At 35.6% G+C, this 12,970-nt stretch overlaps 1 protein-coding gene across 1 annotated transcript in view; it reads right to left on the minus strand.

The window, feature by feature from the left end:
* Positions 1 to 4,818: 4,818 nt before the first annotated feature.
* LOC108704681 (kelch repeat and BTB domain-containing protein 3) overlaps positions 4,819 to 12,970 on the minus strand; it is a 52,440-nt gene continuing 44,288 nt past the window's right edge. The window contains 1 exon segment of the mRNA XM_018241368.2: positions 4,819 to 7,556. Within this exon segment, the coding sequence (XP_018096857.2) occupies positions 5,954 to 7,556 (1,603 nt within the window). The 3' untranslated portion in view covers positions 4,819 to 5,953.

Below are 12,970 nucleotides of genomic sequence, written 5' to 3' on the forward strand. Positions count from 1 at the left end.
GCCTATGGGGAAGGTCCCCATAGGTTTTCCTAAGTTTTTTTGATCGAAGGATATTCCTTCGATCGTTGGATTAAAATCCTTCGAATCGTTCGATTCGAAGGATTTAACCGTTTGATCGAAGGAATAATCCTTCGATCGTAGTATTTTGCGTTTTGCGAAGGATTTCAATTCCTAGTCGAATATCGAGGGTTAATTAACCATCGATATTCGACCCTTAATGAATCAGCCCTAAAATGTACGAACGAAAGAAATACTAAACGATGCAATAAAAAATACAAAAAACATAAAATTTGAGTTTTATGGACAATTGCTAGTGATAAAAAAAAGTCTGAATGGTTAAAAAAAAGGATTTTTTTAAATTAAAATAAATAAATAATTAAAATAATAAATAAAATAATTGATGTGCTAAAATATTTACACACAGCCAGTTCATGATAAATGAGCAAGCAAGTAATGCAAGATCTAAGTAAATGCCAAAATGAAATTTTACGGCAGAATACTATATATATTCACTAAGGATACAACTAAATCTATAATTCCAAAACTTTCAGACAAGAAAAACATAGCAATTCAGAAATAATTTATAAAATTGGGACAAATAAATGCTTGACCTAGAAAGAGTGGGGAGATGTCTAGCAGTAAATTATATGAGAAAGTAAAATACAGAGGAGTGTAATGTAGTTTGGAAAGAAGTTTGCCATGCATGTCTACATTCCGGGCAGAGATAGCTGTAATCTTTACAAATGCACAATGCACCTTTTCTTTCTTTATGGATTTTCTGGCAGAAAATGAAACTTGAGAAAAGCATCAAGTCATTGGAGCATACAGGCTATCATCGAATGATGAGTATATCCAATATCACGTCTTTGCAAGAATATCATGTAGAAAATGTTGAAAAGCAGTGTAAATTAAGCAAGCATCCCTTCTCATTGGCTTGTTACTCATTTATGTAAAAACACAGGTTAGTTGAAACAGCCCAGCAGCACATCTTTTGTTTCAACTGAATTAAAGGACAATTTAAATATAGGGAGCTTAAAGGGATACTGTTATGGGAAAACATTTTTTTTAATGCATCATTTAATAGTGCTGCTCCAGCAGACTTCTGAACTGGAATTTGTTTTTCAAAAGAGCAAACTGATTTTTTTTATATTTAATTTTGAAATCTGATGTGGGGCTAGACATATTGTCAGTTTCCCAGGTGCCCCAGTCATGTGACTTGTGCTCTGATAAACTTTAAACACTCTTTACTGCTGTACTGCAAGTTTAAATGATATCACCCTCTTCCTTTTCCCACCAGCAGCCTAACAACAGAATAATGAAAAGGTAACCAGATAGCAGCGCCCTAACACAAGATAACAGCTGCCTGGTAGATCTAAGAACAGCACTCAATAGTAAAATCCAGGTCCCACTGAGACACATTCAGTCACATTGAGTAGGAGAAAAAACAGTTTGCCAGAAAGCAGTTCCATCCTAAAGTGCTGGCTCTTTCTGAAAGCACATGACCAGGCATAATGATGTGAGATGGCTCCTACACACCAATATTACAACAAAAAATACCCTTGTTCGATTAGGAATGAAATTTTATATGAATTTATATATAATTTTTTTTTCATTTAAGACATGAAACTTTTTAATAGTTAAGAAATAACATTCAAAAAGAAAAGTTTAAAAAAAAAGAAGAGTAAAGATAGGAGATGATATATGTTCCCCAAGATTAAATTTATATATAATTTTTATATGAATTATAGTGAATTATTTGCAGTGTAAACAGTGTAATTTAGGAATAAAAAGGACACCACAAAATAATGACAGAATCCCTTTAATGAGTATTGTTTTATACTGTAACTGTGATATCTTCAAGACTGCATGAGTATGATTAAAATAGAATTCCCTTGCAGCACTGCTGATAGGCATAACTGTGCCACTTAAGGTGTGGAAGGACAAGGTGGTAAATTTATTAAAGGTCTGAAAAATAAAAAGATGTTTCACTTTATAGCACCAGTCAACCAAATTAAGAAGTTGGTCAAAAAGAATCAGATTTTTTGGGAGTTATTAATTTTTTACATAAATTTGTGTACATAAATTAAGTAACGTGGCACGTCCAAAAAACTTATTTTGTTTTTTGCATAATGAATGAATTGCACCTTCTTGCATGCTGTAAAAATGTGCTTTTATTTGCACATGCCCTTTAAGGGTGGTGGCTACTCAGAGAGATTAGTCGCCCAGTGACACATCTCCTCTTCTTCGGGCAACTGATCTCCCCGAAATGCCTTCCCGCTGGCTAGAATGTGAATTGCCGGCAGGATGACACTCAGATTGCTTCGTTTTTCCAAAGTTGACCGTAGTTTCCTCACAAGGAATCTTTGAGGGACTTTGGAAACACTAAGCGATCCGAGTGATATCCCGCCAGCGATTCACATTCTAGCTGGCGGAAAGGCATTTATGGGGAAGTTGCCAGAAGAAGAGGAGATTTGTCACTGGGCGACTAATCTCCCGGAGTAGCCACGCCTGCCACAAAGCTAAATATGGTAATATATGCAGAGTCTTGGTTGGTCTAGTTGACTAATGTACTTTTCTGCAGGACCATGAATACAGGTATGGGGAAAGAGCCTCCCCCCCGCAGACCCAATCCTAGACATCGATCCATAGAAATTCTTCTAGCAGGGCAAAGCCTAGGAAACCTGAGACAACATTGTTTCTTATATTTAATAATGTTACGTGCTGAAATGCCATGCTGTAACTGAACTAGCAATACATAACACTTATTTTATATATATAATATATTATATTGTGACTGATATTACAAGTCTGTAAGCTCTTTTGAGAAGACCCCCTAACACTACTGCCTTTTCACACTATGTAAATGCTACAGTATGTGTATCTGCTTCAGTATGATGCCATTGTCATATATATAAAATGCTATGTCTAGTGTGTTTGTATCATCCTACTGTGTACAATGGTGCTATATAAATAGTAATAATGATAATAAGAGATGCACTGAATCCAGTATTCGGTTAGTATCCTTAATAACGTGATTTTTCATCACAAAAATAAGTAAAAAAATATATAACTGCACGTTGTGTGCAAGGCTTTCTTTGCCCTTTCCTGGCCCTTATTTGAATATTTGGATCAGTTCGGTATTCAGCCTAATCTTTCACAAAGTATTCAGAATTTGGCCAAATCCCCAAATAGGGGATTTGGTACATCCCTAATAGTAATCCCTACATATTCACTGGGGATCTGTATTTTAAACAGTACACACTGTGGCATATTTACTGTAGTGCAAAACATTGAATTTGACAAACTTTTGACAGAATATCTACACGCCACATTAGCAATTTCCTAAATTAAACATTTTTTGCTGTATTATATTAGCATTGACAAACATTCACATTTTTTTTGGGGGGGGGGGGGTGTAATTATACCACTAGAATTTTAAAGTTTACATGGTATAAGAAATGGCCAGGAGGCAGCTTAATTGCTCAAAGTGTTTATTGTAGGCACAACATGTTTCAAATCTTTCGGTTCTTTTTCAAGTAGAACCAAAAGGTTTGAAACATGTTGTGCCTACAATAAACACTTTGAGCAGTTAAGCTGCCTCCTGGCCATTCCTTATACCCTGTAAACTTTAAAATTATAATGAATACCGTACCCCGGACGGAGGTACATTAAGGAATAGGCAATAATCACCAGCTGTTTCTTTAGTGCCAGTCCAATCTGTGTATCGTTTGTAATTATACCACCACCAGGTCCAGGCTGGCGAACTAATATAAAGATCCAGCGGGCCCTTTAGCATCTCCAAATCTATGTCATTGCTTTATGGCGTTAATTCACCAGCATATTTTCCCCATTGTATGGGGAAAACACTGACTTATTACTGTTGCAATGTGATTTTAAGTGAAAATGCAATGTCACTGAGAAAATACCCCTGAACCCAAGTACAATATTCACACCCACTGACTTGCTAAATCTATTTGGGCTGCAGCAATGATAAGGCATGGAGTGATTCATGACTGTTCTGTTATAAAAATGCTTACTTTTCTGCCAATGTTGGAATCACAGAAAAACAGAAGATAACAGTGATCCTCCAAATTCAAGTTCATTTGCTCATTCTTTTATTTTACCTGTAACGGACGCGTAAACCTTCCCTCAGAATTCAGGTATTCTATTAGAATCTCTTAAAAGAAGCAACTTTTCAATACATATAAGCATGTGCGGCGGAACCTGGGGGCAAAGGGGCTGTGGCGCCATTGGAATTTACACCTACTGTACCAGAAGTTAATGTGAGTAACCAAGTGCAAAAAAAAAGTGGTAGAAACCCACAAATGCAAATATTATCGAGAATAGTTTTTTAAAACTTAATCGCAAATCCTATCGAATGGTCTCTGAAGATTTCCCAGCAACTTTATTTTACTTTCCCAATCTATTAAATCAGTTGAGATTTTCAGTCTCATGGAAAAATTAACCAAACACTGCGACTTTTCTTTTTTTTGCGACTTTTCCTATGTAACAAAAAGCAAGCACAATTATTTGTGCTTTCAGAGTTTTTACTTACTGTAAATACACTATACATGTGTGTTTTGTCTATCCGCAATTTTGACTTTTCTTCCTCAAATGGGCCTCTACATTTGGAGGGCTATTTACAAAAATCCAAATTTATCTCATTTTTTAAATAAAAAAACCGCAACCAAGATCTAATACCCAATTTTACCTTATTTATAATTAAAAAAAAGCTTGATTTAATCAGTTTGAGTATAAACTTTTTTTCCTGAAAAGCCAGAATTTTTTGGATTTTTGCCTGAAAATTCCAAAATGTTAGGATTTTCGGGCTAATTCCAGAGCAGACCACAGAAACGTCAAAATAGGATAGGAACCTCTGCCATTGACGTATACACACCTCAGCAGGTCTGAAATTGTACATTTTTTGATTCAGGCCGTTTGCTGCATTCGGCTTTAATAAATCTTGAAAAATTCAATTTTTAAAATAGAAACCCAAAAAAATTGAGTTTTGCCTCAAAAAGCCCAACCAGAATTTAGTAAATAATCCCCTTGAAGTTGCTTATGCAAACCATGTCAAAATTGGCAACATTATATTTAAAAGGAGAGAAAGAAACCTTGTTTGAAATGTTTAGTTTTTATACTTGAATCCATCTATTAATTGTTTTAAATAATTGTGAATCGTAACTTATTAATTAATTCATAATCAATTATAAAGCACTTGCACTTTTTTAATAATTATCTGGATTAATTGATTTAGGTTTTAGTAATTAATTGTCATACACAGAATTGTACTCCTATGATTATATATAAAATCATTAAATGAATTAAGAAGTGGCAAATGAATTATTTGAAATTAATGAACTGGTCTTAAAAAGGTTCCTCTCCAAGTAGCATTGGAAATTTTTATCAAGTGGGGGATGGTAATTTAACAAACTAAACATTTTCAAACAAGGTTTCTTTCTCTCCTTTTAAATATAATTTTGAATAAATATTTCTTGTGCATTTTAGGAATTTGGGCATTAAACAAGAGGAATTGGTAGTATTCGTATCATTTGAAAGTTGGCAACATATGAACATGTTATTGGCTAAAGGCACACAAATTCTAAAAAATGTTGGGCACTCAAATAGCTATAGCTTTTAAATATCTCAGAATGTTCTACTTCATAACATGCAGCAAATATGAAATAGACATATTCACACACTGTAATGTTCTAAATAATTTAGGGTTATCAGATCACACATACAATTTTACAAATGTACTGGGATTTCTATCTAACAAATAAAACACAACTATTCTTGATGGATAACATACATGCATGTTAACAAATATTTTGTGTAAAGTGCAAGTTAAATTATAAAATGTTTTTTCAGCATATGCAAAAATCTTTTGAAAAAACAAAACTAAAATCGATGCTACCATGTCATTCTTTTTTTTCATCCATAATAGATATGTTTACAAATGGCTTGTTCCCCAGGGATCCCTATATTTATTGAATTGAATGACTTCACAGTAAAATTCAGTGAGAGCCCGTGGCATTGGAGAGACTTCCTCCCACTCAGATCTGTTGCTATGGTAGACTTGCACCTCGTCTGTGATTTCATCGGGGGCATAATCACCTCCTAAAATATAAATTTTATCTTCAATCCCAACAGCCCCTGCATTAAATCCAGCACATTCGAAAGATCCTTCCCCTTTCCAAATACAAGTTTCTGGACAAAAACTGTATACTTTGTATGTTGAAAGATCACAGATGTATAATGTATTATTTACCGGTACGGCTTTGATTAATGTTGCATGAAAAAATTGCCCAAACTCTGCTACAAGCTCACACCATTGATTTGTCTCAGTATTATACTTGAAGAAACAATCAAGAGAAGGGTTGAAATAATCAGTTATTTCAACCTCGGAACCCAGTACATAGATGACATTTTTGCATGTACTTGCTTCAGGGTAGTATATTCCTCTTGGCAAGGGGCTTACAGATTTCCATTCTTTATCAAGAGGATTATAAGATTCAACAGCTAAAAGACTTTTTATGTCTTGTGCTCCTTTCGTTTTTCCGCCAATCACAAATAATTGGTTGAGTGCCATGACAGATGTATGCATTGTCCTCGGCTTCTTCATGGCAGGGACTAAAGAGGAATTATTGCTTGCTGGACAATAGCACCAAGTTTGGTCAGTAGCATCGTGATATGGCTCAGCGATATGAAGTCTTACTCCTCTGCAACAATGTCCTTTACACCCCCCAGTTATAAAAATTTTCTCCCCATAACTTGATAGGCTGGAGCCTGGTAGATCAGGCAAATGTATGTGAGGAAGCTCCAACCATTTGTCCATTTTTAAATTGTAACAAAAAGTGTATTGCTTCTCTTTATCTTCAGCAGTTTTGTGGACAAAAATATACTTCTCAGTTGTAGAAAGACGGGCATCTGGAAATAATCCACAAGCATCTTCTACACGTTTTATGGCAGAGTTAATATTTGAAAAGCAATCTGTGCTTTTTAATAACTGGTCCTCTGAGATTAGAATATTTCGCAGGGTAGACAGGGACAACTGATGCAACCTTACAGTTCTTAATAGTCGAGAAAAGAATCTTTCCCTCTCATCCAAACTGTGTTTGGTCCAGGCAAAAACAGCAACCAATGCGGATTCCTATTCAGGGACGTTCAGCAAGTCATCTTCAAGACATTTTTCAAGAACCCCGATATTCAGTTCCAAGAAATCCGTTGACTGTGTCAACAAGGAAAAATGCTGCAGAGAAAACTCTAAGGCATGATTGAAAAGCCGTGTTGACCCGTAACTCTCAGATATGGACAACAGCTGCAAACAGTTATTTATATCAATGATTTTTATTAGAAAATCGCAGCATGCTTTGGAAAGTAACGGCACCTGAAGAAAGGACGACATTTGGAAGAGCATATCCACATTTTCATCTGTGATCTCTGCTTTGCCTGTATAGGCATAATCCAGAAAGGCAGCCACAGCATTTGATGATAGGTTGCTGATCGTCACACTTCCTCCATCTCGTTCTTTCATATTTACTTCAAACATAGCTCTGTAAACACACAAACAAAAGTAACTAAAGTCACATAGTTTCATACATATTAGTTGAATTTATATCCAATTTGCCTTAAAAGGGAAAAAATCCTGAATAAAAAGGTAAAGCAGTTTCTGAATCTAATACATGTGCCATTACAACCACTTAAAGGGGAACTAAAGTCTAAAATAGAATAATGCTAGAAATGCTGTATTTTGTATTCTAAATATAAACATAAACTTACTGCACCAGAAGCCTAATAAAACAAATGATTTATGCTTTTAAAGTTGGCCACAGGGGGTCATCATCTTATAACTTTGTTAAACATCTTTGCAAGACCAAGACTACGCACATGCTAAGTGTGGTCTAGGCTTCTGTTGGGAGGTTAAGCGTAGGGATCATCATAAATAATCAAAATAGTCTACGGATACAAAATCTCTACACGGTCACCGGCTGCTCTACAGGGAAACAAACAAAGCTTCTCAAGTTCTGGGAAGTAAGGTGGGGGGCCTTCCCCTGCCGTTTGAAAGTATGATCAGTTTCCCTGCAGAGTAGTTAGGGACAGTTTCCTATCTGCAGCAGTCAGAGCAAGTAAAACCAAGGGGGAATTTCACTGCATACAATCAGGTTTCTTATAAAAATGGTACACATTTTTTAACTCAAGTATCTTGGAGATAGATTTCTTTTTCATTAGAAAAACTTAAAATTGGATTTTATTTTTTGCCTTTAAGGTAGTAAATTCCACAACATTCCGACCTTTGAGCCACCCACAGTGCCAGGTTTTCTATATCCCCCTGTAAAGGTGGCCATAGATGTTACAATTTACGTCATCTTCCAGTATCTGACTATTCAGCACTAACAATGACCAAGGTTCGGGTGCCTTCAAAGGCATCTGATCAAATATTTCAGGCCAGCCTGATCGCAAAACTGACCAATATCCAAGTCTTCTGAAAGTATTTGTTTTGTACCATATTATCAGTGCGTCTATTGCCATCTTATGGAGGACACATCTTGGATGGCTTTAATTCTGCATACGTTTGTGTTATCAGTAACCACGGATACATTAGAGCAACTTCACTATAGTGACCACTTTGCCACACTGTGCGCCACTTTGCCAGGTGAAAATTACAACTACGCTAATTCACTAAGATGAGAAGTTGCTTCTCAGCAGCCAAACGCTAGCGAAGTTTCACTAGCGTTAATTTGTGAGCACAAGCATATCTTGTTGATCTTTCGCTAGCATTCAATTTTGCCTAGCGAAAATTCATAGTACTCTTGCGCTAAGGTCAATTTAAATAGGGCGGGTACCTATAGGTCATATATATGTCTTAATTAGAGATGTTGGTTAAAATGCTTGAAGTAGCCACTTATTATTACACATGTCCAAGGAAGAAAAATCAAGGCAAAATAGATTCTCTAATGCCCTAGACATGAGCCCACCCTAAAACAAATATGTCATGCCCCTCAAATTGGTAAAAAAAATTGTTAACACAAAAAATCTCTAATAGTTAGGATTTTTGAAGACAATTCCGCTTTAAAAAATGAAAAGACCCCAGCATTTTTTACAAATGTTATGACTTTCCGGCATACAGGATGTGATATCACTTACATAAGACTGAGGAGGATGTAGCTTCGTTTTATCAGTTCAACTGGTCTAAGTTGGCAAAGGAAACTCTGGCGAAAGAGTAACGTTCTGTTTAATTCACACTTTGGTGAATTTGCGGAGTTACGATCGTTCGCCTGGTGATGGTCTCTTTCGCTAGCAAATTGTCATATATGATTGTTAGTAAATTGGCGATGCCCCTGTGAATGGGATTTCTGGTGAATTCTCGCTAACGATGGCAACATCGCTCTTTAGTAAATCTGCCCCATTGTTTTCAATGCATTCCTTCAGGTTATTTATGAACATATTACAAGAACACATGACAGAACACATGACTGAACAGAACTTTATCTTGCACTGGATCACATGGATTGGCAAAATCTGGGAAAATCAGAAATCATGGCCACAGATAAAACTTTACGATGCTATCTAAGCACTTGTGTGTATGCTATCCAGCCCAGGAGCTTTGTTAGGATTAACTTTCCTTGCAGACATGTCAAAGTGCCATGGCCACTGACAATGTATTTTAACTGAACCTTCTGTAGTCCTATAACAATGGATCTTCTATCATATATATTAAATTAAGTACTTTTACCTGGACAAAGTTACATAAAACCAACAGAATTGCATTTTTTGTATTTGGTTCTACAGATGTAACCTACACCTAATTCATATTCATATACTAATTATACTGTTTATAGTAGTACATAGTGATACAAATATTAAACAATAGTTATTTTCTATTGTTGCCTAATTGTTTTTATCCTAAAAACTTTATTTATAGGCTCTAAAAGCAGAGATGTCTCCTCTTTAAAGGGGAATCAATGCATGGTTGCTAGGGTAATTTGGACCCTAGCAACCAGATTGCTGAAACTGCAAACTGGAGAGCTACTGAATAAAAAACTAAATAACTCAAAAACCACAAATAATAAAAAATGAAAGCCAATTGCAAATTGTCTCAGCATATCACTCTTTGCATGATACTAAAAGTTGACTCAAAGGTGAACAACCCCTTTAATGTTTTCTTCTTTCTTCCTATTAACTTCATCCTAAAATGCACAGGTATCTCTTTAATGGTTTAATATTTCTTTCCTAAGGGAATAAATCAAATGGTTAAATATCAGTTTAAAGGATAAATATTTTGTTCTGTGTTTTTAGCTAACATTTCCTCCTAATCTGTGCATTCAGGAATACTTTAATTACCTTAAAGTGGTACAGGTATGGGATCCGTTATCTGGAAACCCATTATCCAGAAAGCTCCAAATTATGAAAAGGCTATCTCCCATAGGCTCCATTTTATCCAAATAATCCACATTTATTTTTTTTCCTTTTTTTTTCTCTGTAATAATAAAACAGTAGCTTGTACTTGATCCCAACTAAGATATAATTAATCCTTATTGGAAGCAAAACCAGTTTTTGGGTTATGATTTAATGTGTAAATAATTTGCTAGTAGAATTAAGGTACAAATTATGGAAAGATCCATTATCCGGAAAACCCCAGGTCCCAAGCAGTCTGAATAACAGGTCCCATACCTGTATAATTAATTTAATTTAAGTTAGTGGTTACATGGACGTTTAGAATTATGTCCAGTTGGGTCATCAACAATAGCAGTACTCCAGTCAATATTTGGATTAATTAAAATCCCCCTAAGATTAAAAGTTGCCCCAACTCTAACCCTTTTATATTTGCAATGGAAGCAGAGACTCTTCCTTATCATTTACATGAAAAGGTCTGTAGCATTGAGCTACAACTGACTTTGCTTGTTGCCTTGTTTCTATACATGTTATTTCAATACACTCCACTACCGTAACTTCATTGATACATGGTTTAAGTTAAAGCCTAATGTACAGAGAACCCCTCCTTTTCTGTCCAACCCATCCCTTCATAACCTGGCATTGCCTTCATTATTCACTACCTAGTCATGAGCTTTATTTAATCATTTATCAGCACTACCAATTATCTAATACCATTCAAAAATCATCTATTTCACTCACCATTTAGGCTCCTTGCACTAGTGAAAGTACATTTCATACACTGTCTCCATATTTTTGCAACCTGTCCTGATTTCTAGTACCTTTATTATTTGAGCTATCCCCATCAATGTCTCCACTGCTATTTTCCTTTGCTATAATGAACTCTAGATCTGTATCTAACTTTTAAACAATGGTAAATTTAAAAAAAATATTGAGGGGACTCAACCCCATTTCTTCTGCAATTATAAGCCTAAGTAAGATCTAAAGACCTCTGTTTATACTATTAGAAGTATTTAAAACTCACATGACAGTCACAACAAAATCCTATCAAAGTTCCAGTTTATCTTCACATGAAGTTTAAAGAGATACTGTCATGGGATTTTTTTTTTAAAAAAACACATCAGTTAATAGTGCTGCTCCAGCAGAATTCTGCACTGAAATCCATTTCTCAAAAGAGCAAACAGATTTTTTTATCTTTAATTTTGAAATCTGACATGGGGCTAGATATATTGTTAGTTTCCCAGCTGCCCCCAGTCATGTGACTTGTGCTCTGATAAACTGCAGTCACTCTTTACTGCTGTACTGCAAGTTGGAGTGATATCACCCTCTCCCTTTCTCCCCTCCCAGCAGCCAAACAAAAGAACAATGGGAAAGTAACCAGATAGCAACTCCCTAACACAAGATAACAGCTCCCTGGTAGATCTAAGAACAGCACTCAATAGTAAAATCCAAGTCCCACTGTGGCACATTCAATCAATTGTGTAGAATAAACATGCCCGCTTGAAAGCAGTTCCATCCTAAAGTGCTGGCTCTTTCTGAAAGCACATGACCAGGCAAAATTACCTGAGATGGCGCCTACACACCAATATTACAACTAAAAAAAATACACTTGCTGGTTCAGGAATTACATTTTATTTTGTAGTGTGAACTATTTGCAGTGTAAATAGTGTAATTTAGAAATAAAAAGTACATTATAAATATCATGACAGAATCCCTTTAAAAATTTGAAAAACAGACTGGACAATGAATAGCAGAGGGTCTGAAGAGATAGGTAATTGATGAATAACAATAATAATACCATTCTAGCCTCAGGAATAATCTACTTTCTGAGAGCAATTGTTATCTCTTCTGCATCATAATAAAAGTTAAAATAAAAATTTTACAGCAAATTGTATTCTGTGAAAGGAGATATTCTAGACGAGGAATGAAGTCACCTACTTTATCATACAGAATATTATAAATCATAATCTTTGCAAACAAAAGACAATGTAGGACATTTTTGTACATAGCCAGTGCTGTGCAAGGTCACAAACAAATGACGTGAAATGAAAGCTTGCTGTATAATATTGTACAAGACTTGTGTGAGACAGAGTGGCTACAGAAGCCAATATAAATAGCATATTGCTTAAGCCACATATAAATTAGAAGGTGAAGACATACTTTCCTTAAATCGCACAAAAATATTATCCCCAACCACAGGTGCGGGCAACAGTAGTTTTTTTTCAAAATGATTGTCCCTGCCTGCACTAGGCCATCCGAACCAGATGGGAGCTCCAGGTACGAGCGGCCATGTTGGGCACACGGATGCGCATAAAGAGCTCCCGGTGCTAGTGTCCTAACGCTGGCGGTTGCAATTTTTTTTTTAAAAAAAAAAACTAATGTTATCCCCAACCAGAGTGCAGGCTCTATTAGCCCACACCTTTGGTTAGGGATAATATTCTTGCCCTTTAAGAAGCCTTCACAGGAGCAATATATTTCTTTCCTGAGTTCTTCAAACAAATGTTTTCCAAAGTAAATACAGTAAATAGGACACAAGCTCATTTTAACATAAGAAACATGTTCTTAACATTAATAT

This window comes from Xenopus laevis, chromosome 2L, assembly GCF_017654675.1.
Source record: "Xenopus laevis strain J_2021 chromosome 2L, Xenopus_laevis_v10.1, whole genome shotgun sequence".
Taxonomy (NCBI): domain Eukaryota; kingdom Metazoa; phylum Chordata; class Amphibia; order Anura; family Pipidae; genus Xenopus; species Xenopus laevis.